General features: G+C 37.4%; 3 protein-coding genes and 7 non-coding genes across 11 annotated transcripts; 6 read left to right on the forward strand and 4 right to left on the reverse strand.

Moving 5' to 3' along the window:
• Positions 1-1,294: 1,294 nt before the first annotated feature.
• On the forward strand, positions 1,295-3,527 carry LOC141646389 (uncharacterized). Its single transcript, XM_074454294.1, has 7 exons — positions 1,295-1,785; positions 1,881-1,959; positions 2,294-2,444; positions 2,602-2,777; positions 2,871-3,012; positions 3,095-3,183; positions 3,271-3,527. The coding sequence occupies exons 1-7, from the start codon at positions 1,370-1,372 to the stop codon at positions 3,451-3,453; spliced, it is 1,236 nt and encodes a 411-aa protein (XP_074310395.1). The 5' UTR covers positions 1,295-1,369; the 3' UTR covers positions 3,454-3,527.
• A 1,454-nt stretch (positions 3,528-4,981) lies between these two features.
• Positions 4,982-9,894, forward strand: LOC141648259 (putative hexosyltransferase MUCI70). 2 transcript variants are annotated; one of them, XM_074456791.1, is made up of 8 exons: positions 4,982-5,097; positions 5,832-5,982; positions 6,095-6,283; positions 7,292-7,368; positions 7,462-7,661; positions 8,414-8,829; positions 9,187-9,371; positions 9,478-9,894. In XM_074456791.1, exons 3-8 carry the CDS (start codon positions 6,249-6,251, stop codon positions 9,846-9,848), a joined length of 1,284 nt encoding a protein of 427 aa, XP_074312892.1. In that variant the 5' UTR covers positions 4,982-5,097; positions 5,832-5,982; positions 6,095-6,248; the 3' UTR covers positions 9,849-9,894. The 2 variants fall into 2 exon arrangements, with proteins under 2 accessions (XP_074312892.1, XP_074312891.1); XM_074456790.1 differs by having other exon boundaries at positions 7,297-7,368.
• A 903-nt stretch (positions 9,895-10,797) lies between these two features.
• LOC141650662 (U1 spliceosomal RNA) lies at positions 10,798-10,960 on the forward strand. Its single transcript, XR_012546682.1, has one exon. It is a non-coding gene; the product is annotated as a U1 spliceosomal RNA (small nuclear RNA).
• A 1,327-nt stretch (positions 10,961-12,287) lies between these two features.
• LOC141650674 (U1 spliceosomal RNA) lies at positions 12,288-12,449 on the forward strand. The gene has a single exon (XR_012546693.1). It is a non-coding gene; the product is annotated as a U1 spliceosomal RNA (small nuclear RNA).
• A 1,475-nt stretch (positions 12,450-13,924) lies between these two features.
• LOC141650719 (U1 spliceosomal RNA) lies at positions 13,925-14,087 on the forward strand. Its single transcript, XR_012546737.1, has one exon. It is a non-coding gene; the product is annotated as a U1 spliceosomal RNA (small nuclear RNA).
• Positions 14,088-14,864: 777 nt separating this feature from the next.
• LOC141650446 (U5 spliceosomal RNA) lies at positions 14,865-14,981 on the reverse strand. Its single transcript, XR_012546478.1, has one exon. It is a non-coding gene; the product is annotated as a U5 spliceosomal RNA (small nuclear RNA).
• A 5,114-nt stretch (positions 14,982-20,095) lies between these two features.
• On the forward strand, positions 20,096-20,259 carry LOC141650685 (U1 spliceosomal RNA). Its single transcript, XR_012546704.1, has one exon. It is a non-coding gene; the product is annotated as a U1 spliceosomal RNA (small nuclear RNA).
• An 884-nt stretch (positions 20,260-21,143) lies between these two features.
• LOC141650452 (U6 spliceosomal RNA) lies at positions 21,144-21,246 on the reverse strand. The gene has a single exon (XR_012546484.1). It is a non-coding gene; the product is annotated as a U6 spliceosomal RNA (small nuclear RNA).
• Positions 21,247-22,036: 790 nt separating this feature from the next.
• LOC141650445 (U5 spliceosomal RNA) lies at positions 22,037-22,154 on the reverse strand. The gene has a single exon (XR_012546477.1). It is a non-coding gene; the product is annotated as a U5 spliceosomal RNA (small nuclear RNA).
• Positions 22,155-22,281: 127 nt separating this feature from the next.
• LOC141648260 (acetylserotonin O-methyltransferase-like) lies at positions 22,282-24,657 on the reverse strand. The gene is made up of 2 exons (XM_074456792.1): positions 23,817-24,657; positions 22,282-22,817 (listed from the first exon to the last, which is right to left on the reverse strand). Exons 1-2 carry the CDS (start codon positions 24,612-24,614, stop codon positions 22,521-22,523), a joined length of 1,095 nt encoding a protein of 364 aa, XP_074312893.1. The 5' UTR covers positions 24,615-24,657; the 3' UTR covers positions 22,282-22,520.
• Positions 24,658-24,871: the final 214 nt, after the last annotated feature.

Raw genomic sequence — 24,871 nt, forward strand, 5'->3', positions numbered from 1 at the left:
ACTGTGTAATTAATTAGTCTATAGAACGTGGCTCCTAAAAATCAGGGAAGAAAAAAAGGTGCTTTGACTTATTGACTTTTAACCACAGAGCGACACCTCAGCTCTGTGGTTGTTCGTTTAATAAATAGGATATTTTTTTATACCACAAAGCTAATGATTTTAATTTTTAAATTCTCTTAATTAATTTTTTTTGTCACGAAAATAATAATAGTGATTTACCATTTGTTTTATACATAATATGAGGTCAACTAATTCTCAAATAATAGCGTCAATAAAAATATGTAGCAAATTCATGTTTGATAATAATGAATATAAAAAAGGTAACCAAATGACAAGCATCAAGTAACAATAGTTCATACTTCACAGGTTGGGTAGACTCGAGTTGAAATCAAACAAAAAAAACTTAATTTATCTTTGACTGAACGGATCGACAAATCTAAGATTGCTTAAGAGTTAAAAACACAAATTCCCATCAAGAAAAAAACAAAAATTACTGCTGTAATTTAGTCTTAATCGTTAGTGAAAATGAGAATTCTATGCAAAAGACTTTAAAAAACTGTTCACATAGGTTAAATAATAAGCATAAGCATAACTGGTGAAAATAAATACATTCAAATTAATGCTAAAGATAAACTATTAAACACCCAGAAACTGGGATCTAGAAAGAGAGATGAATATGAATATGAATATAAATATGGTTACGGAACTATACCTGTTATGAGGAGGCCCTAACCTGGTTGAGGCGCCGATTTTTCTATGTTGCAAGTTGTTGATATTCTAAAATACTCGGTCTCAGACCCGGTTTGGTAATCAGCAGATTAATATTAGCCGAAATAAATTGGTCTAGCAGATTATAAATGGCAGAATGACAGATTGGATTGACAGGTTTGACTAGTATATTTTAATTAGCAGATTTACTTGAAGTGTTTGATAATTAACGAATTTAGGTAAATAGATTGTTGTATTTATGTGTAAATAGCTGATAGATTCATTTTCCGCAATCTACTGATATGAATATGTTGGGAGCAGCATAATCTACTCTTTCTTGCAACACAATATGTCATTACCGAACACTCAAATTAGGATATTAATGAGCAAACGTGATAAAAGCTTTGAATATGCTGAAAAAATACAAATTCGCTGTTTACCAAACATATCCAAATGAAAAACCCTAGCCTCCATAAAAAACTTGGCCCAACCACCAAATTAACGGGTTAGGTTATACAGATCGGGTTAAATATCGACCCGTTTGAGAGGTTTATATAAGGGGGGAAGATAGCCGGATAGGTACCCTAAAAAAATATGAAATAATTGTATGTAATTGTTAACTCTAGCCGCCTTTTTTTTTGTGTAAGGCGCAGTTTCAAAGATGGGATCCGAGTACTACAAGCATTGGATGTTTGATCCAGACGTAAAAACGATAATTGAAAATGATGACAAGGAACGATTCTTGGGGGTGCTTTCAGATTACGTGGATACTATAGAAATGCGTTTGTTTGTAAGGTGTGCGTCATATCATGCCAAAAAGTGTATGATCGCAATGATCAAAGGGGAAGGGTGCATACCTGCCCTTGAACTTTATGCTAGATCAACACCTAACGGTCCTGTTCGTAGTATACCAACACCTCTTGCATCTGTTGCTTACTACTTTCATGAAGCTTATGATGTTATGGAGCTATTGCTCAGTCTTGGACCTCTTGATCATCCCAACATTAAGTGTGATGTGCGCTTCCCTTCTCTCGCTCCTGGTCTCGTTCCGATTGACCATATACTCTCGTCTGTAAGGTAGTTATATACGGCCCTCGATCTTAAGCCTTTTATTTGCTACTACCCTCATTACTCCATTATTCTCACACATATTTCATTCACTCTTGTCGCAGTTATTTACCGCATCTCTGTACATGGGCTTCAGGCACCTCTCCCTTCAAACTTATTATTTTACTCTGCCAATGGGATTCGGTGGGTTGTTTACAAATAAGGATTTATATATAACGCTGCCTTCTGTTTATTTGTCCAATTCATGGATTATACAACCAGTTGTACGGTATACAATCCGAACTTTATGTTAAATGATATGAGCTTTATTAGAAAGTATTTGAACTCATACATTTACACATTAAAAATATGAACTTTGAATTAGCTCGGGAAAAAAATACATATAGGCTCGGATTCTTATACCTTGGTTGTACAATGTTCTATATACAACTTGATGTATAATCCTATTTATGTTATTTGTCTGGAAATTAACATGCAATCCTTGTGATATTTCTTATTTTCCTGTTTCCTGATGCAGAAATCAAAATTGGACTCTGCACGGTTGCTTGCTCCACACACCGATGGCCTAAACGATATTGCATGGTCGTATGTTGTAAAAGGAAGGTTGGAATCATTTGCGGCTTTGCTTCTTGTGGCCCCAGAAAAGGCCCTGCTTCCTTTTGAATCCGGTATTTTATTTTGGAAAATGAATTGGCGTCATTGGGTCACTCTCTCACATGCAATAAGTGGGGACCCCCTCAATAAAGAATGCATGTGAGAGGGTGACACTCAATCTCGACGTCTGCTAAATCTTTGTGGATATTATGATCAGTGAGTACCTTCTAGGCTTGACAATTCGACAACGCATTACGGATATATTGAACATATTGAGCCCTGAGGGTGATCTTGACCATGTAGCAGCTATATATCGGTACATGCTTATAGAAGCCTGCACGTTGCTTGATATTTTGGAGAAGACTGGTGGTGCCTTGAGGTTATATTGCAGTTCAATGCACGAATATGTACGCACGCTATGAAACTTCAAAATTTATCAGTCGATTACAAACTAAACTTCCACTAAAATGATAGCTTGATTTTATTTAATTTTCTGACAGGTTCCGCCTCACAAAGTATTGATTGATGTTGTTAGTTTGCTTAAGAAGGCTGGTTATGCTCTGCAGCCCACAGATATTGACCTAAGAGATTGTTACAGGAAATGCCCTGAGATTAAAAAAGCAAGTGTTTTCAAGTTGTCGGGTAAGTGATAAACAATACGTCGCATCAACTATATGCTCACAGTTTATTTTGGTGTTACATATTGGATATACTTGTCAAACAGATTCTGAATGCCCGAGCAACAAATACCGTTTACCTTCATCTTATACTTGGGTCCAAGGTTTTGGTGCAAATATTTACGGTTATCCTAATGTAAGTATTGTTATGAGTTGAATTGTATCGTTCATATCTATGTTCATCCATATTTTGTTTGATGGTGTAAAGCTTGTGTGTTTTCAGCCTGGAAATTGCCGGTTATTTCGCAAGCTTAGGTCAGGTCCAGGGCTAAACCTAAAGACTCCTGCTTTCGAGTCACCGCTTGTGAGTACAGCAGCTGGTCAGGTTGAGAAATGTGGTTCAGGGATTCCACGGAAGTATTTGGCTTACATTGGTTTCAGACTTAAGAAAGGGATTAAATTTTAAAGGTTAATTGCCGTCAATGCATAAGCATGTTATTCGTGTCAACTACTATATCTCTAATGTATTTGGTTGGGTAAATACTGAATTGTTTGTACCTGATTGCCAAGTCTACTATGTACAGTTAGTGAATGTGGCGGCCCCGTCTAGCCCGCAACAACAGGCCCGGCCAACTTCACAGCCCAGCTTACTTGGATAGAAGCCCTGCTACCAGCCCCACTCAGGCTAGTGCCGGCCTTCGTCGGGTCGGCTCACCTAAAGCCCTTCATTTACTAGTTTCCCTAGCTTGGCCACGTTGGTTGACCCCTCCCTTACAGTTGTGCTTGAGCCCAACTTCCCTAACTTAGGCCGGCACCGACCCGACACTACTCCCAAGTCCCAAGTTGCATCGTGCTTTTGGCCCATTCGATGTGTTCGTCCCGGTTGCCTAGCTCGTGCCCAACTCTATGTATGGGGTATGGGGGTAGGTTTTCAATAAGAAAGCAATTAAGAGAGAGAGAGAGAAAATCGATTGGGTGTAAAGCTCATTCGTTCCCAAAACTTGAATGAAAAATACAAATGCTAAAATTTTGATCTTTGGGCTTTAAAATTAAGTTTTTTTTGGTACAAGGCTTTAAAATTAAGTAGAGACGGTTGATAGAATGATAGGTCTCATGATAACGTACTATGATAACCCTATGCAATTTAAAGTAGAATAGTACCGGAAGTAATGCATGGTATGAATGCTATTGTATAAAATAATTGACGATAAAATACTACTTCCTCCATTTTACCACTTTGCTTTTTCACGTGTGACAACGCGTGTTTTACGCAGTCGTTAGCTACGTATTTGCAAAAAATTATAAAAGTTAAATATTTTTAATGTACTCGTAAAGACGAATCGAACAAGATCCCACATGAATATGAATATATTTTCATTTATGTATTAAGAGAAATTTGCAATTGAATGTTTACTTGTAAATAATGTATAAAAATAAAATTGGTAGAGTGAAGTTGGATGGAAGAAGTACATCATTATAGAAATTATAAAAAATAAATACACGGTATTAAATTAGATATAATCACTTCCTAACACAACTATAAAAAAAAAATATGAATTGCCACAAACTACTGAAAATTGATCTCTCGATAAAGATTTATTTGGTGTTAAGGAAGACACAAGAACGAATATAATACTAATGGAATTTTAACCGAGGTTATAAGCATCAGTGTAGCACCGCTCCGGCACTCCCTCATATTCTCATACCACTAGGGCTGACAAACAATGACACAACTCGAAAATAGGATACAAACCCAACACGAAATTAATGGATTTGAGTTGAGGTTTAATGACCCATTTAAGTCAACACGAAAAAATACCACAAAATTAATGGGTTAGTATTAAGGCTTGATGATCCATTTATAATAGTGGGTCGAGGCGAACATGACACAATATTTAATTAACTCGGATTAGGGTTAAAGGGTTCATGATTCATTTGCATGTAACACGAACACAACACGGCCCAATCTGTTTGACATATAACGGTATGTGAACATGAAAACGTTTCCTCGTAGATCCGTAGTTGGCAAATCTCAAGCTCTTAACGAAACACATCATTAGCAGTTTGAACACTCCTTCAACATTCTACATTTCCACTGCAATCTCTTACTGTAAGTTACTTCTTCATCTCTCTCTCTTTTCCCCTCCCCCCCTTCAGATCTCAGTTAGCTCAATTCTAACCTTTTACTGTTCTTTCATCACATTACACAAATGCCCCTCTTTTGTTGGATTTAATTTTTCAATGTTGGAAGTCTTTAATTGATTAAATATTGCATCTTTTCATTATAATCTGATGTTTACCCCATAAAGTTTTATGCTTTTGCCCTTAATTGTTTGATTAATGCTGATTTCTCACTACAATGATTGTACCCAGTTGGTATCTAGTTGTAATTTGAGTGTTTTGGCCTCTTTTGATTGTTTAGCAGTCATTAGTAATTTAATGTTGAGATGGGTTTCTGAATTTATGTGAAGAAGTATTACACAAATTATCCGGTAAGCCCGTCTCATCGTATGAGACCTTATAACTAACCATGTTATACTTAAAAAGTAAAATTCTCAAGTTCGCAAGTCATTGTATTATTATACCTTGAAAATCCCAATCATTTGTTTTCCTTTTTTTTATTGTGTGTGAGGGGTATTTTAATCATAGGTAAACATATGATTGGAGGGGAGGGAGTATAATAATTACTTTGAAGGTGTCTCATACGAATAGACGGTCTTATTGAGAATTGCTAGTTGTATTAGACAAGCACTTTCTGATGGTTCAGTCTACTTATTTAGTTATTTTACTAGATTGTTGTTGCTATTGGATTTTTGCGACTTATCTTCTTCTCTGCTTGCTCAGGTTGCGTTTTATGTGTTGGGATTGTTTGATGGATTATTAGGAAGGTAAGAGGGGGAAATAATATTAGAAATGGAGACTGATTTTCGAAGAGTGGTTTCATTGCGGCCAAGTCGTAAGGCAGACCGTGATGCTCTGATTCAAAGACCAAAGGGTGAGTACTGTGATAGTGAGCTGTCTTGTTTTTGAATTCCACTGTTACGGGAATTGATTGATGGTATATATGTCAATGGAGTAAATTATTGTTGATTTACTTGCTAATTCAGATCCTGAAGATCCTGATGGAGGGTTCATTTCGCCTGAAAGGTTCTCAGCTGAATACTCGTTGAAAATGTTGTGGAAGAAGGGGTTTATCCGGTTGCTTCTTGTTGCGGGAGTAATTTGGATGCTGCTTATTCTTTCTGTACTATTAGTCCATATATGGTCATGTCAATCATCTATAGCTTTTTTTTCAGGTATCGTCAAAATGCCAGATAATCTGCGACTTATTAGTTGTTTGGAGCTTCTTTGCGGCAATGAATAGTTCGATAATTGTATGTTTGAAGTTGCTTTTCATTATAGTTGTAGACGTTTTTTTGGTGTGAAAGACGGGCAAAGCCCCGAAAATTAACTACTAGCTATTACACGGGGAATAGCTACCCCAAAAATATCCTCCCTGAAGATGATACGTAACTCTGTAGTTGGAGAATCTAAATGTGTTGGTGTGGTAGTCGAGGTAACTCCACTATTAGCAAGTAAGTCCGCTGCTCTATTTGCTTCTCGGAAGACGTAGTGTAGGGGATTTTACATCAATGTTTATTTTAAGTGATGAGAGTATATAAATAACTTACGAATTAAAGGACTTGTGGCGAAGGTTGGATTAGAAGTGGTGTGGATGTGGGGGGAGGTGGGACATCCCATTGCCATTGACGAATAGCGCTACTTGAGTTGAGAATGAGAGGCTGGGAGCTTACATTTTGTGTTCTTGCTTCAGGCTCAAGAGTGAGTGAATATTAACATCGAATTGTGCCTTGGTGAATATAAAGTAGAAAATAGATTGTTACATCATGACGACCTCAACTATTAATTCATGTTGTCTCTCCTAAAATGCCAAATATATAGTGAAGGTAGCCACTAACAAAAGAATATTTTTTACAATCAACATAAGAAATAGAAGGTAATGGACAAGATGCAATAACTTTGTTGTGATGGAGGCGTGAGAGTTTCGTCATGTCTTGCTTAAGATAGTAAGTTGCCATATTATTTAGAGGTGGTAATAGTTCTCTTCACCTTATTATGTCAATTACACTTGCAAGTATTTACACATTTTCATTTAAGTTTTTATATAGGATTTTCTTTTAATACTTAAGGTGGCTTCTATTATGCGACTGAGCTTTGTAATTGTTGACCTTATCTGTTCGTAGAGCTTCATATTTTCTTTCCATCACCCTCCTATATTCTGCTGATCCTTCTTCTGTTTAAAGTGCAGTTATTTGTAATAGAGAGGGCAAAGTATTTATCATGTTAGACTCAATGGGATTTGTACCAAAACCGCCACATCGTAAGCCTTTGTACCTTCTCTTTACTAAAATTTAAAAACTATTACCCGTATCTATTTGTCAAGATTTTATTTGACATTACCTTGTGTTGTCAGGGTGCGTTATTCCCGTGGCTGATGATCCTGATGCAATAATTATACCAAAGCAAAGGACTCCTGATACGATTGTGCAAAATCTAACCTATATAGCGGATGATGAAGAAATAGATACCATATCTCATTCACACCCTTTATTCGGTGGGAATATAAGCTGGATGCAGCGCGCAGAGAGTTTTAAATTGAAGCCAACAATGAAGGTGAGCTCTCCTAATGTGCACAAATGATCTTTTGTTGGGTGAATCTCTTGCGCATTTTGTGGAAAATAATAAAATCTTCTTCATTTTGTTCTTCACATTTGGTAAATCGTTATACTGGGCATAATGCTGAACACATATGAATAAATTGATGCACGAACAATCCAGATCATTAGCCGTATGCACTAGCGCTTGAATTTGTTAAAAAACTAGGGCTCATGCTACTAGAGACACCTTGAGGCATGTAAATTCTACAAGAAGAATAAAACTTCTTGGTTAAGAAAAATTACGATATTCACTTCTGGGTTTTATCAGGAAATAAATTACTTTTTTATATCCCACAATGATACATATCTGCATCAGTTGCCTTGATGAACCTGTTAGTTTGGGCAGGATATAGTGATGTGTACAGTGTTCGTTCCTGTTTGTTTCCCTTTTGTTAATGCATCAAGGCTTTTCGGTGTTTATGTTGGACTCATCGACCAGTGTACTACATTGGTGCAATTTCAAACAAAAAGTGGCACACACTGAAAAGTTGTTTTAGTCATAGATAGTTTCAGTTTTATTAGAAATGAACACTATATTCAGTCACGGCGTATATATATTCCCAGTTTCTCTTGAGCTCCCACAAAATACGGGGGTAGGGAGGTCAAGCATATGCAGTCTTAGCCCTATGCTAACCATGGAGAGGTTGTTTCTAGATTACCCAATAATGAAAACTGCATTGAGGATTGTATCACTCGTATATATTTCAGGTGCATTGTGGGTTCATGCGTAATGGTGGTGGTGATATGGATCCAAAGGACTTGGAGTATGCGAAGAAGTGTAGATTTGTAGTTGCATCTGGTATCTTTGATGGATATGATACTCCCCATCAGCCTTCTAATATCAGTACTAGGTCACAGAAGCTATTCTGTTTTCTTATGGTAGTCGATGAGAAGTCTTTCGACTTCATCAAAGAAAATGTCACCGTTAGAGTGGACTCTGATGGAGGCCACTGGGTTGGCATCTGGCGTCTCGTTCTTCTGAAGAATCAACCATATGACGAACCTAGAAGAAATGGAAAGGTTCCGAAGATAATACTACATAGGATGTTTCCAGAAGCACAATATAGCATCTGGATTGATGGTAAAATGGAGCTAATAGTTGACCCGCTCCTGATGCTTGAGAGGTATATATATTCTTGTACACTAGTACGTCTTTCTTTTCTCTCCTCTCTCCCCTCCCCTCTCTCCTCGCTCTCCGTCTCATCATTATGTAAACTGCAAAAGAGTAAATTGTGAAAGAGGTTCCATTTGGTTTTCCATGAGGCTGAAATGCTTCATTTACAGTAGCCCTTCTTTTTTGGGGGAGAGAAGCAAGTTTTTTGTCTTTTATAAAAGCAACTGCTGGTAATCGCGGTAGTGGGTGGCCGTGGGAAAGGTTGTCGTTTATATAACATCAAATGATCATTGTAGGGCGCTCTTTAAAAAATCTTTAGAACCTGTACTTCGATTTTTAAATTGAAATCTTGATTTGTCATCTCCAGATACTTGTGGCGAGGTAAGCACACATATGCGATTGCTCAGCATAAACACCATCGCAACGTATATGAAGAAGCTGATGCAAACAAACGTAGGAAGCGATATGCTCGACCTCTTATCGACCTTCAAATGAAAATTTACCGTTACGAAGGAATGGAGCCTTGGAGTCCATTAAAAAGAACTCCAAGTGGTAAGAACACACGCTTGTTAAACTTCCCCAGTTCCCCCTATATTACTTCTTTTCGTCTCCGGATCCATTTATGATGTGCTTACATGCAATTTACCACAAAATGCAGATGTGCCAGAAGGAGCCGTTATCATCAGGGAGCATACTCCATTGAATAATCTATTTAGCTGTTTATGGTTCAATGAGGTTCATCTCTTCACACCAAGAGACCAGTTAAGCTTTGGCTTCGTTGTCTACAGGTTGAAAGACGAGTTCAAGTTCTATATGTTCCCAAATTGCGAGTACAACTCTATTTTTGTATTGCACCCCCACACACGCGAGCATTCTTCCAAAGTAGAGTGGGTCAAATCTTTGGACGAGTTTAAGAAAAATAGTTCCTTGAAGGAAAGTAGGGGAGGATTCGGATTGTGGACTCCCTACCCTAATGATCTTAGTAAAGTTGTTTTGCCAACAGTTGTACGAACATCAAAAGCCGGTTGAAAGCTTATCATTTTATGTTCCTTGAATTTTTTTCATCTATTCCACTCTTGGTAAATATAGATTTTTTTTGTTCTTGTTATGTACGCCAACGTTTCTCCAGTCATTTCTGAAGAGCGTTCCGACTCTTTCATAGCTGTGACCTGTGATGTCTGATTCGCGTACCAATTGGATGCGATAAATAGACAGGTCAGTTGTGTTGGTTTGGAACGAAGGTTAAACAAGTCGATCGTCCTTACCCTTGGCCATAAGGGTTAATCTGTCAACTCATTTGTATAAAATAAGTTCAATTCTCAATAATCCTTTCTATTCCTATTAGTTCAGGTCAGTTTAGCATGTAGAGTCAACATTTTACCTTCTCTTAAGCACCATAATGCAATCTGTACTCCGAATCTCCGATAAGTTGAGTTGATTCTCGTCAAGCTTCGTTTAACCCCATTAAGTGTTGGTTTAACATCAAACTCGGGATGATTGAGACACAAATACACAAGACGAAACTCATCAACGCTTACGAGTCTGAGCTCAAACACGGCTTGTAAGTGAGTCATGTGAAACTTTTAAGTGAAGTTCTCTAATTCATTTGTGGAAGACAAAGGTAAGTTCTTAATTCTTATGGTAACTCGGTCTCATCTCGACATTGGGAACTCTATCTTCAGACTTCTGTGAGATAAACCATGGAGATAGGAGTATGTACTATGTTGACAAACGACCTAAAAAAGTCACACTAGACACGACATATTTGACACTATCAGCCAACACCAAGATGCTTATATCATTACAACCAATTTGATGTTACTTTCTTCAGACTTCTGTAAGATAAACCATGGAGATATGAGTATGTACTATGTTGACAGAGAATGAAGTTTGGCGTTCATTAGTCTCCCACATGGAACAAATAGGATGTATGACTGATTCATAGAGTATAAAACCACATCCTATGTTCTCTTGCAAATTACTTACCTGGACGGGGTCAATGGATGATCAAGAAGATCTATGGCCTAGGTATGTGGCCTCCATTGCACTTTGGACGGTGCACATTCCTAAGATCTCCCCATAGTGGGAGAGTCTACGTCGTTATTTGTTACTGAGGGGGCCTGCGTTCGCGCGGCCCCTGCCCAATTTACAACGAATTTTGTTCATGATACCCTTCTATATGGTGTAATGTTGAGTAATTGCATTCGGAATTTGATCTCATATTGAAACACCGATCAATAGAATAAAAAGCCCACACGACTGCCAAGCAATATGTTAAAACGATCAATAACAGCAAACTCGCCAAAAAAAAAACCGACATGGCTGAAATTGTCGATCTCTTTGGGGTCCCTTGTCCTATCAAATTTTGACGGTTCGAGCACCTTGATCACATGGGAAGTGGTCAAGTTGTACATGGGAGTCGATTACTAGGGAATAGTGATTGACAAAAAAAAAAAAAAAAAAAAAAAAAAAAAAAGGGCAGCTTAACGATGAGCCGATAGGATTTTGGCTACCTCCACAATTATGAGGAGTCACAAGTGCAAAGGGGACTTGCTGAACGTCAATTTCGGGCGGACGTGATAGAGATCACGTCAAACAATCACGAGGCAGATCTTGCAACGATCATCGTACTAAATGATCAATGATGGCAAACTCACCAAAACCCAATAAAAAGCATATGACGCTTTGATACCTCATTTAAATGAGTGTATTAAAGACGAAATGGAGAAAGAAACGAAATTTAATAAATACATTTGAGGATTACTTGATTTTTTTTTATACTTAATTTGGATTCTTGCAAAATTGTGTGTTCAACATCCATTTTAAGAGGAAATAATACTATGTTACTTGTTCTAACCCGGGTAAAATAAAACGCTAAACTAAATTTCGCATATCTTATTTGTGCTTATTTGTAGGCCGTAGCCATCTCATAGTACTATACTACTACGAACAATTGAACATAGTATAAATGAAAGTAAATCATATACAAGCACATTCACATAAAGCTATGCCAAATATCAGAAGGAAAAAGAGATAGTTACTCCCTCCGTCTCAATAGATTCTTTACATTTGATTTTTCACATTTGTCGAGGCGCATTTTACACCATCAATATCTTTTATTTTGCATTGATAAAAATTAAAAAAATTGATATTCTTAATGTATTTACAAAGACAAAAACAAGATCTCACATGACTATATTTTCTTTTATAGATTGTCGAGAATATTAAAGGTTCTCTTGAGTTGTAAATAGTGTCCAAAAGCAAATGTAAAGAATCTGTTGAGACGGAGTAACTATTAATTAATGGGAATATTAGAAGGAGGTTGTAATGTTGTGTATATATCAGATATAGGAAGAAAACAAGGTTTCACTACGTTTAGCATCAAAATTATATCCCACATCGGAGAATCAAACAAGAATGACCATCTCACACTCATACTAAAACGAATTGAGACCCAACTTACAACATATACTTACCTTGACGGGGTGAATGGGCGATCAGGAAGGCCCATGGCCTGGGCTTGTGTCCTCCATTGCACTTTGGTGGAGCATACGCCTAAGATCTCCCCATAGTGGGAGAGTCTACGTCGTTATTTGTGACTGTGGGGGCCTGCGTTCGCGCGGCCTCTATCCAATTTATAATCATATTTTTGATCACAATGCCCTCTTACTGTATGTGTTACGTCGAGTTTCAAAATGAACTGAACATGAGAAGTAGAACATGGAAATTGATCATGAATTCATGATCTAAAACCACAGCTTGAATCAAACTCTGAACTGCTCCTTGATATGATTATAAGTTGAGTGATGAGCTCCAATCAGTAACAGCCAGATCCGACAGACTGTCGAGCAATATGTTAAACGATCAGTAACAGTAATACTACTGCAAAATATAGTAGGATGGGAGCAGCTTTAGACTTGTGTTAACATGTAAAGGTTGTTTTTCAATTACCCAAGTTGAAAATTGTGTGAGAATTACGTCTATCATGGACTACAATATTAAAATATCGGAAATTTCATTAGAAAAAAAAAAGCAAGTGAAATTGAGGAACTGCCCAAGTTTTTTCCTCCTAAATAAGGTTCGTTTTTCAAGAACTAAAATCAAAGCAACTGCTGAAAAAACTAGCTTGTAGAGTTCAGCATTACTGGTGTCAAAATATCTAATTTAATAATGTACTTCCCAAGTAATAGAGTTATATGTACATTACAAAATCTCACTTTAGACGGACACAATCCGTCTAAAGTTGTAGACGGGTCAAATATGTCACCATTTTCATAATAAGACAAACAACAAGTGTGATGGTGGGGGTTGTCTTATTATAAAAGTGGTGACATATTTGACCCGTCTACATCTTTAGAAGGATATACCGCGTCTACAATGATACTAATATATACATTTGCGTTATGTGTTTTCATGTACACAATTTACTTAATCATGTACACATTTCTCCCAACAATCCTGATCGAACTATGAGTATATGTTGTACTATGATTAGCGAAAGGAAATTGAAGTCGCCATTCTCATAATTTACTGAGCACCTTTCTATCCTTTATCTAATAAGTTGTGTATTTTAGAAACACCTTTGATCTCTTTGTTTAGCTACTCCGTTTGCATTTTCTAGCCGCTTCTTAAGATACTATGGTTATGCGGTCAAGTTATGTAGCTGTTGATCTCTGATTTTGCATCGCACTTCGAAATTGTTGACACCAATACCTCTTCTCAGTCACCACCCCGCTGCATCCTTAAACGAAACCAAGATTATAGATCGAAAATTATATGAGGACGAGTTCATGAGCTAATTTTAACTAAAATTTCCGTGTGCTTCAACTTCATCATTATCGGTTTATCTTTTTTCATTATAGTCTCTTCAATGCATATTTCTATATCGCCAACGCCAAGAAGCTTATATCATTACAACCAACTTGATGTTACTTTCTTCAGACTTCTGTGAGATAAACCATGGAGATAGGAGAGTATGTACTATGTACTATGTACTATGTTGACAGAGAATGAAGTTTGGCGTTCATTAGTCTCCCACATGGAACAAATATGGATGTATGACTGATTCACACAGTATAAAAACACATCCTATGTTCTCTTGCAAATTACTTACCTGGACGGGGTCAATGGGTAATCAAGAAGATCCATGGCCTAGGTTTGTGGCCTCCATTGCACTTTGGATGGTGCACACTCCTAAGATCTCCCCATAGTGGGAGAGTCTACGTCGTTATTTGTTACTGAGGGGGCCTGCGTTCGCGCGGCCCCTGCCCAATTTATAGCAAAGTTTGTTCATGATTCCCTTCTATATGGTGTTCTGTCGAGTTACAAATGATCTGATCTGAACATGAGAAATTGAACCTGGAATTATCTCATCTAGAAACAGCAGCTCATTTTAATGCCCAATTTTGATTAAGATGCCCGTTTGTATGTGTTTAAAAATGGCCATTTACCCGATCAATAACAGGCTATCAGCAAACTCACCAAGCAATATGATGTTAAAACGATCAATACAGCAAACTCACCAAAACCCGATGCGACTGCCAATTATATAATCGGATGGATGCAACTTTATACCTGTGTTAAATGATTAATAACAGCAAACTCCCTAAAAGCCGCCATGACTGTTAAGTGTAGTCGGATGGGATCAGCTTTATACTTGTGTTAACATGTAGAATTACGTCAAATATTTCATGGAGTACAATATTAAAATATCTGAAATTTCATTAGAAAAGGAGAGAAATGACTGAAATTGAGGAACTGCCCAAGATTTTTTCCCTTTAACCTAAGGTTCGTTTTTCAAGAACTAAAATCAAAGCAACGCTTCACGATAACTCGTTCGCTGCCTTTGAAAAGCTCGTGCCACCCAACTTGCAGTGCCGTTGCAAGTCGGTCAGAAATCCTTGTCAATTTATTAATTTACTTCAATGTAATTCCCACAGGTAAATAGCAATGTACTTGTCATCAATATTGGCTAAGCTTTTAACATCCAGAGACAAATTGGTGATTATATTAAATGAGGTAAATCTAAAGACTAAGATTATAGGAAGCTCCTATAAAGGAACTCCCTCCAAAAATTAACGTATGCCACTTATAGACAACGAGCACACGGTATTCTTTAGTAAAAGGCGAAAGAATAGTTCGCTTTGTGCTCACTGCATGGCTGCGTGATTTGATCGATAATGGAAACTGTTATTTAAAATGAGATTTTGGGTTCTTTACTATGTCTTCTCGATGTGGTACTCACCTCATTACCCATACTTCACTGTTCTCCAGCTAAAATCTAATGTCGCCATGTCGGCTAGCAAAGATATTGAGATACTTAAGACAGAGTATTATACATTATTACAGCAACATTAATAGCTGTTTAATTTACACTAACATCATTCTGTTGCATAGACCAATATCCATACTGCAAACCCATATGATATACGAGTAATACACACACAAAAAACGTATATAAGAGGGTTATATGCATACAAGAGTCTCACACAAGATTAACTATGTGATACATGAAACCGTGAAAATTTAAGAGATAAATCTTGTCATGGGCAGTTCAGAGATAAATCTTTATCTCGAAGGTTATATTTTTTTTATATTTAATTTATTTTTGCGATTTTCATAATTAATTAATGTCAGACTCTAAACTATTGATTTGCACTATAACATTGACAAAAGTATAGTACATTTATCCAACCCTCAAGGTTGACAATAAAGATTCTCAAACGAAATCCGACTCCTTATCCTTATAACCACAAAACCTTGCTACATTACTATATGATACTCTTTTCGTCTTACTTATTTGTTTATCTTTCATATTAATTGTGAGGAGTATTTTAATCAGTGATAAACAAATGATTGAAAGAGAGAAAATATAAACCAAGGATGAAAGAACAAAATAATTAAAATTAGTCTAAAAGATCTACGAAGATCTACAAAGATTTATATAGATGCATTAACTTAATTAAAAGTCACGCAAAGAAAATATTAGAAATGGAAAAAATTCATATTCATTATCAAGTTTCGGACAGCCTATTGAAATCGCTCCCTACTTGTTGTTTTTTATTAGGGAACTATTACTCAGTGTTGCTTCTAATTCGGTTTTACATTCTAGTACTTGAGTATGGCTTTGAGAGCCATACTACTCTTATGTAAGACTTTTACGCATTGTCATAATAGTAAGGTTTAGTTAGATTCTTACTCAAAATGCAAATGTAAATGTTATGCATCACAATAATTATTTGACCCATTTAATTTTTATCTCCAACGTTACATTTTCTTATATTTAATTTATTTTTGCGGTTTTCATAATGGATTTTTCTAACATATTTTTGTGTTTTTCTATGTTAATTGTATATATAACCTCACCTTTCATCTTGTAAATCATCAATCATATAATACAAAACTCTATTTTTTACATGGTATTAGAGCTTTTGAGTCGAGTATGGACGTAAGCATGGAAAACACAAGCAGCCAAAAGGATGGAGTTTTTTGGTAGTTTGGGATTTGATTGTGGAGTTTTTGATATGGTGATTGGCTATTAAGCGTGGCGGTGGGGACACGGTTTATTAGATAGGAAGCCGTAGTGAATGCATATGGCCAGTAAATGGGAAGGATTTGAGCATGAGTGAGAAGAGATAAGCATGTTTCGAAGATGTGACGATGACGTCGCTCCGCAAAGCCATTATGTTCGGGCATATGCGGAGGGGAAGTGAGGTGAGTGATGCCATTGTCGAGTAAATAAGAGTTTAATTTTCCATATTCTCCGCCATTATCCGAATAAAATTGACGAATTGGTTTTTGAAAATATTTTTTAAAAATTACTTTAAATCGTTGAAATGTTAAAAAAGTGTCGGATTTGTTTTTGACGAGATATAGCCATATATAATGAGTATGATGATCGACAAAAATTACGTAATATTTAAAGGAGTTGTGAGACAATATAGAGGCAATCCAAACATCAGAAAAGAGAAGATCGGTGGAGGAGCGTGAGGTGAGACTTGAGGCGAAAAAAGGTAATTTGCGACTTTAATTTGTTAAGCACGCAGTAGAGTGAGAAAATTCAGAAATGCATAAATTAAAATTGATATTAAGGAGTTTGAGGATGGCAGCGGAGGACGATTGTGTTTGATGTGCGAGGGTGGTGGGGTGAAGATGACATTCGGGTAGAGACAACGGAAGTCGGGGCAATCGCCCATGACGTGCCCTTGTGTGCGACAGTAGTGGCACTTTCCGAGGAAAGGTTTTGCTTGGGTAGGAGTTGGCAGAAGACCAATGTAATACTACGGCTTTCTATGCTTTTGAGTACTCTATCGAGTGGGCTTACTCTGTCGAGTAAGTGAGTTTGGATTTCGAAACAGTGTACTGTTGATGGGTACTCGATCGAGTAGGTATAGTACTCGATCGAGTACGAGTCACTCGATCGAGTAAGTCGGTTCTTCGGGTTATTTCTGCCGGGTTTTGTTAGCAATGCGAGAATGATATATAAAGTATTCCGTCAGTTTCTTTTTCACTCTTATCTTTTCTAAAACCTCGCAAGAGAAAAACAAGTTACGTTGCTTTCGCCTTCGCGTTGCTATCAAATCCTAAGGGTTAAAGTTGTCGGATCGTCGTGTTCTTTACGCCGTTGAGTTCGCCGTATTGTGGATAAGATACTTGTATAGTTTTTATGCCTTTTTGTTGATTTTGTTTAAAACCATAATTGGGTATTTTGGAGGATTTTGGGAGTATGATGTGTATTAGATAGTGATTGTATGGTTATGTGATTATAAGAGGTGGTTTCGTAGAGGAGCAGTATTGAATAGCTGATTTGTGACGATCTGGTGATTTGCTTATTCCAGGTAGGGTTTCCCTACTAGGTTATTGATTACATAGTTGTTTGGTGATGGTTGTGATTATTGTTATTCTTTAACATATTGGTATTGTATTGGTGTTGTTGTTGTTGTATAATTGGTTGTGTAATTATTTATGGTTCGCGAGGCGTGTCCTCGTCTGAGTGTAGTCACTTGCGGGAGTGGATTCACGCCCTTGATTTGCCCTCTGTGGAACACACTACAGGAGGGGATGTGCAAATTAAGGAACTTGAGTTTTCGCTCGGAATAGATGAGAGGGGATTTGGTGGGTACGGCTGCGGTTTCCCACTGGCGGCGTGCAATATCTGTTGCGATGGGTATTCTGGCAGGACTACACTAGTTAGGTGTGTGGAGATATGATGGAGTTGTGTGATATGTGTGTTGTATCTTGTGTATCTTGTTTTGTGTAATCAGTAACAGACCACGTTTAAATGTTTTGAAAACTGTGGTGATCCATTCGGGGATGGTGAGCAGTTCTTGAGCAGGTATGAGATGGCTTGCGCGAGGGATAGCTGGGATGGAGTCACCATGTGTCACTAGAGTCTTCCGCTGTGTCTTGAACTTAGATTTCTTTTTAGTTGGTTCGGTTTTGGAACATTTGTATTTACTTTACAGTTTTGGTTTTGGTTTTGGATTTATAACCACTTAAAATCATTTACTTAATTAAGTACGTTTCTTTATGGTCTATTTGATATACATTGCCTCGGGTAACCGAGATGGTAGCATTTATATGCATTAGGTGGTCCTGGTAAGGCACCTTGGTGTATGGGGGTGTTTCAACCATGGTTGTTATTGGAATTGAGAGGGTTGGGGCGGTTGTTCTGGTAAGGAAGGGTAGGATTAGAGTAGTATGGGCGGGTGGTTGCAGCGTGGGCAGAGGGAGTGAAGGGTGTGACGGGTGGTTCATTCTTCACAGTGAACTCATGTTGAATGAGTTTTTCGTGAAAGGCATCAAAGGAGATAAGGGTGTCTCAAGCACGAACGGCGTCGATGACGGATTAATAAAGGTTTTGGTTGAGGCCACTGAGAATTTTGGCCGTAACATCTACAACATCCACGGGTTTTCCAAGGTGAGCGAGTTGATTGATGCATGCTTTCATGTCTAGCATGTATTCGGATACGGTTTTGTCACCTAGGGCAATGCTATTAAGGCGATCTTTAATTTGTAATGTGTGGCCTCGTGAAGGGTTGGCATAGGTGGTTTCAAGGGTGAGCAACGCATCTCGAGATGTGGTTGCACCAAGTATTATTAGAGAAACCGAGTCATCGAGAGTGCGTGCAATGACGCTAAGAATTAGTTGATCTTGCCTAAACCATGTGCTATACGCGGGGTTTGGAGCGGGTGTGGGTGTTTCGTTGGTTTTAGCTTCGGTAAGGGCAGTGGTGGGAGTGACGGTTTGGGGTGGTGAATTAAAGGGTGTCATCGATATAGTAGAACAAACCATAGCCTTGGAGTAGGCGTGTGATTTGGAACTACCAAGATCGAAAATTGTTGGATGTGAGTTTGGTGCAGTTGGGAAAACGAACGGAGGCAAGTGGTTTGTTGGGTTCGTTAGATTTAGAAATGAGGAAGTTGGATAAAGCCATGGTACACCGAGTAGGTTGACGGTAGCAACAAGAAGGTGTATGAGTATCGATGTGTATCATGATACCATGTAAAGAATAGAGTTGTGTATTATGTGGTTGATGATTTAAAACATGATAAACGATGAGGCTATATATACAATTAACATAGGGCGTGAACCTGTACATTCTCACTGAACGAACTCGGTATCAACATTCACCGTGCACGAGCCTAAGCTCAAACTCGGCTTGTTAGCGCGTCATGTGAAACTTTTAGTGAAGTTCACTAAATCGTTTGTAGACAAAGGTACTTTCTTTCGGTAACTCGATCTCGTATTGACATTGGGAACTTAAGCTCAAGCTCCAATTAGATGTGTTCTTTTTATTCTCAGTCTTTCACTAGACTCCAATTTACTGAAAGTCTCGAACCATTTGTTGGAAAAGTAAAGAGAGAAAGGGCTTTAAATTTAAATTGATTGACTGAGGTATACGAAGTGACGAACTGCAATATCTCGAATCACAAATAATGTATAAAAAGATAAAATCATACGGACCATTAACAAATAATCACAGAACCCGGTTATAGATCGAAAGATATATGAGGATGAGGTGATGAGCTAATTTTAACTAGACTTTCTGTGTGCCTCAACTTCATCATTACCGTTTTTTTTTTTTAAGTCTAGTCACTCCAATGCATATTTCTATATACTTTCTTCAAACTTCTTTCAGATAAAACATGGAAGATAAGATCATAGGACTATAGGAGCAGAGAAATTTAGTGTTCATTAGTCTCCCACATGGAATAAATATGGATGAATGACTGAATCACACGATATAAAAACACATCCTATATTCACTTTCAAATTACTTACCTGGACGGGGTCAATGGGCGATCAAGAAGATCCATGGCCTAGGTATGTGGCCTCCATTGCACTTTGGACGGTGCACACTCCTAAGATCTCCCCAAATGTGGGAGAGTCTACGTCATTATTTGTTACAGAGGGAGCCTGCGTTCGCGCGGCCCCCCTGCCCAATTTATTTTCAATATTGATAACCGTTTGCATTTGTCTTGTTTTAAAATAATGTGATCCAAGATGATATTTATAAGTTTGAGTGATGACCTCCAATATTAACAGCAAAATTCGACACGACACGACTGCCGAGTATAGTCGGATGAACGCCAGCTTTTTACTTGTGTTAAACGCAGCTTTTTTTACATGTGTTAAACGATCAATAGCGGCAAACTCACTAAAGCCCCGACATGACTGCCAAGTACACTAGGATGGGAGCAACTTTAGACTTGTTTTAACATGTAAAGATTGCTTTCCAAAGAGACCCAAGTTGAAAAAATTGTGCGAGAATTATGTCAAATATATCATGGACTACAATATTAAAATATCGGAAATACCATTAGAAAAAAAAGTGACTGTGAAATTGAGTATCTATCCAAGTTTTTCCCTCCTAAATAAGGTTCATTTTTTAAGAACTAAAATCGAAGCAACGAAAAAATGTTAGACTCGTACAATGTGTATATTTCATTAATGTTGGCTAAGCTTACATAGTTGCATCTATTACACACGGACGCTTGAGAATTCTTGCCATAGATTTGGAGAATGTTCGATTAAATGTATCAAAGTTTAGACTTAAATTAATGGAAGTTCTCATAAAGCTCCAAAAAACAATGTATGCCACTTAGAAACGAGCGCACAACTCTTTAGCAGCATGGTTGCGTGAATTGATCAATAATTGAAATTCCTATTTAAAATGAAAGTTTACTCGTATATTTTGAGAGTTTCGAAAAACTTCCGGCGATGTGACGGGACATATCACATTCCTAAAGCCAGTCAGCCAGAAGGTGATTAAAGTCCAAAAAAATTTGGACAAGGTGATTTGTTCGGGAAAAAAAGTCAAAAAAAATTTGGACCATTTCTCGATTTATGCGTGTCATCCTTGCGCAGGGGCCATGCTAATCTTCTCTGTATCGTTCCAATTTTATCAGATGTCCCCGAAGGGACAATAAGATGCTACTGTGCGCTTGTTATAAAACCGATAATCAACTGGTTCTCAGGTGATGTGGGACAAGTGTCTGCTACACAACTTTGTTTTGAAAAACTTGTTTCACCTTTGTTATCGGAAATCTCAATCCACATACTTAACTCTCAAGGTAAAATTACTTGAAAATGTTTTGTATAGTAGCTTGTAGGGGATATTCTCGTAGTAAGTTTGTGCATTGCTTTAGCGCGTCCCAAATGCATTTGTGGTGCATTTATCCTAATCTTAGCTCGTTTCTCCTCCCTAGCGCTCCGGTTTACAAATTTACTACCCAGTGAGGGAAACTCCAACTTGTCGCCTAATTTACTCTGGCGCGCTCATGATTGTACGCTTATTAAGTTGGTTCTCACATGAGATTTGACAAACATCAGAGAGTAGGTCGTTGTGGATACCGATAACAAATACAATTTGCACGATTCTCAATTTATGCGTCCATCTTTCCAGCACTATATGGATTGAAGGCCATAGTAGCCAGCTTAGTAAAAGAGAAATTTAACTAAAGTTAACTACACATTCTCTCGTTAAATTAAAAATAGACTTATGAAATACTCCGTAAACCTTAGCACTTCACTATTGTTCGCTGATGTGCTTAACAGAAGATGCTGCAATTGAAAATGATCGAGCGATTAGCTTCTTTGTTGCTTTTTTCAGTGCGTAACCGATTACCAGACTTTTTATTCGTATCATAGATTTCGACTTTGTTGAAGATTCTTAAACTAATTTAAGTGTAAACATTTCAGACTCAATTGATGGAAGCTCCTATAAAGAAACTCCCTCCAAAAATTAACGTATGCCACTTATGAACAACGAGCACACGGTATTCTTTAGTAAAAGGCGAAAGAATAGTTCGCTATGTGCTCATTGCATGGCTGCGTGATTTGAACATTATTTGAAACTGCTATTTAAAATGAGAGTTTAGGTTCTCTGCTGTCTCTTCTCGGTGTGGTACTCACCTCACTACTCTATACTTCATCGTTCTCCAGCTAAAATCTAATGTCGGTTACCAAAGATACTTCAAACTGAGTATTATACATTATTACAACAACATTAATAGCTGTTTAATTTACACTAACATGATTCTTTTACATATTCCAACATCCATACCGCAAACCCAATAACCCATATGATATACCGTAATACAGACAAAAACTTATATGAAATTGTAATATGCATACAACAATCTCACATAAGATTAAATTAACTTTATGATAGTGTGATACATGAAACTGAGGAAAATTTACGGAAAAGCTTCAATGACAGATTGAACTGCATGAATACGTGTAACGTTAATACGGCTAAACCCGGCCTCCGTGATCACATAATTCCATTCTTGTAAAGTCCTTTCTTTGCCATTAGTAGTGTGAGCCATCATCACCATGTCTAGCATCATCCTTGCACTTTCCAACTTATCATTTGTCTCCTCTTCTAGCACTCCTTCCAATATTATCACCTTCCCTTTGTCTATTGGTATGGCTTCTTTGCAATTCTTCAAGATTTTAATGCACTCTTCATCCCCCCAATCATGCAAAACCCACTATATATATGGTACATAGATTTTGATCATTAGTTAATATAAGTGAAGTTAAATTTGGTACTCAATATTACATATAAATATTTTTGCCCCAAAACAACGAAAAATCCACCTCTTGTATCTAAAACCGGCTACTCCGACTCAACTGTTAGTGTCGGACACGATGCTGTGTCAGAGAATCAGGCAAATTAATTTTCCGCGAAATTTTCAATTTTTTTTCTAAAATAATTGTTGGGTTTGTGCCTTGATTTTGTTAGTCGCCACTTCGAACGACTATGCGGGGGTCGGTCAGCGAGTCTGGGTCCAGGGGCGAAGCGGATTAAGGTGAACAAAGTGGGTACGGCTGATAACCCACCTGACATGTTTACCAAGCCAGTTCCGCATAGCAAGTTCCAACACTGTTTGGACTTGCTAAATATCCGAAGTCTGTAATTGTCCCTTTATGGGCAATATCTCGAGGGGGAAGGGAGAAGAGTTTTCTGGTACATCTGGCATTTATGGGGGTGCATCTGGTACATCTGTTTGTTTGTGAGCGAATTCAAGTCTAGGTGGAGATTTTTTGGGTATCTGTATTTGTTATTGGGCTAAGATCTGTCTTGGGGCCTTATTAGGTCATTCTGCATTAGATCTTAGAGAGTATTATATAAATCTCTAAGCCTTTCTCTAGCAGTCATGCTTATCATACCGTCGGAATCTGTAATCTGAAAAACTTCTCACATATCAATAAAACTTTCTCCCTTCTGCTATGTGTACGTCGCTAACACAACGTTAGTGAAACACGTAAATCTGTGCGTTGCTTTCTTTATTGTTTTTATTTGTCTTTCTTGCTTTTGTTAAAACAATAATGAAGTGTCGAAGTGTCGTGTCGTGTTGTGTTTGACATGTATGCGACCATAGTGAAGTGTCATAGTACATAGTCTAATACAATAAGTCTTATAGTCTTAGACTCTTAGCAAGATTTTGATAAGAAATTAATTACCTAAATGTTGAATAAGAACTCACCTTTATAATAGCAACATCAGCTTTAGGAACAAGTTCAAACATGTCACCTGAAACATGTTCCACACCTTGACAAGGTACTAAATTAGCATCAATAACATGAGGAAGATCAAAATTGATGCCTTTAATCCAAGGAAATCCCTTAACAAGCATAGACAAAGTAGTACCATCCCCACCACCAACATCAACCACAGATCGAACACCCTTAAACAAATCCGGACATTCCTCAATAACTCGGGGTATTACAATCCTCGCATCACAAGCCATGCCATCATTCATAAGTTTAGTGAGTTCAAGATTCTCGGCCGCAAAGCTCCAAACATCCTCCCCATGGACAGCATCAAATGCCGAACCATTCTCCTGTAGGACGCGCTTGCTCAACGCTAGCCAAGGTGCCAACATTGTTGGACTAGTTTCTAGCAACAAGAGTGGAACCATGCTATTTTTTCCATGACTTAATAAACGTCTAGAAAGCGGAGTTTGTGAGTAAAATATGTTGTTTTGGCTAGTTTTTTTCTGGTTGAATATATTTTTGTGAACTAAGTACCTCATAATACGATATAGATGAGGAGTCGAACATGAAAGAGACGAGGATAGTTCAGATAATGAGATTGAACCTCCATTTTTTTCAATTAAATCGGGTATGCCAAGGTCGATAGCACATTTTATAAGTGCCATATCGGTGAAACCAAAGACATAATCCCATATTTTTGAAGCTGCTTTTGCATCTTCCTCATCTATTTCCTCTTTATTATGATCATTTTGTGGTTGCACATTAATTTTTGTTTCTTCCATTGACATTTGTGTTTGTAGGAGTAATTTGTAAGTATTGCAAGTTTAGTGTAGTTGAGATTTGACCCTAGAGCCTTATATAATGGAAATTTTGAATTTTTTATTCTGTTTGATTACTCCATCTGTTTATTATTACATGTCTTGTCCCTATAATATTTGTTAATATGTTAATCAAAGTGTTAAGTATTTCTAGAAAATCGCTAACTCATGAGGTTAAAATTCTAATCCTATCTATATTAGTAGTTTTTTTGCTTCTGTAAATTGAC

The sequence above is a fragment of the Silene latifolia genome, chromosome 3 (assembly GCF_048544455.1).
Source record: "Silene latifolia isolate original U9 population chromosome 3, ASM4854445v1, whole genome shotgun sequence".
In the NCBI taxonomy this organism is placed as follows: Eukaryota; Viridiplantae; Streptophyta; class Magnoliopsida; order Caryophyllales; family Caryophyllaceae; genus Silene; species Silene latifolia.

Coding starts and splice junctions, on each gene's coding strand:
- LOC141646389 (XM_074454294.1), top strand. CDS start 1,370: ATGGGATCCGAGTACTACAAGCATTGGATGTTTGATCCAGACGTAAAA. Junction 2,778..2,870: donor GCAGTTCAATGCACGAATAT/GTACGCACGCTA, acceptor ATTTTCTGACAG/GTTCCGCCTCACAAAGTATT. Junction 3,013..3,094: donor AAGTGTTTTCAAGTTGTCGG/GTAAGTGATAAA, acceptor CTTGTCAAACAG/ATTCTGAATGCCCGAGCAAC.
- LOC141648259 (XM_074456790.1), top strand. CDS start 5,901: ATGGAGACTGATTTTCGAAGAGTGGTTTCATTGCGGCCAAGTCGTAAG. Junction 6,284..7,296: donor ATCTATAGCTTTTTTTTCAG/GTATCGTCAAAA, acceptor TTTAAAGTGCAG/TTATTTGTAATAGAGAGGGC. Junction 7,662..8,413: donor AATTGAAGCCAACAATGAAG/GTGAGCTCTCCT, acceptor TATATATTTCAG/GTGCATTGTGGGTTCATGCG.
- LOC141648260 (XM_074456792.1), bottom strand. CDS start 24,614: ATGTCAATGGAAGAAACAAAAATTAATGTGCAACCACAAAATGATCAT. Junction 22,818..23,816: donor CTGATGTTGCTATTATAAAG/GTGAGTTCTTAT, acceptor CCATATATATAG/TGGGTTTTGCATGATTGGGG.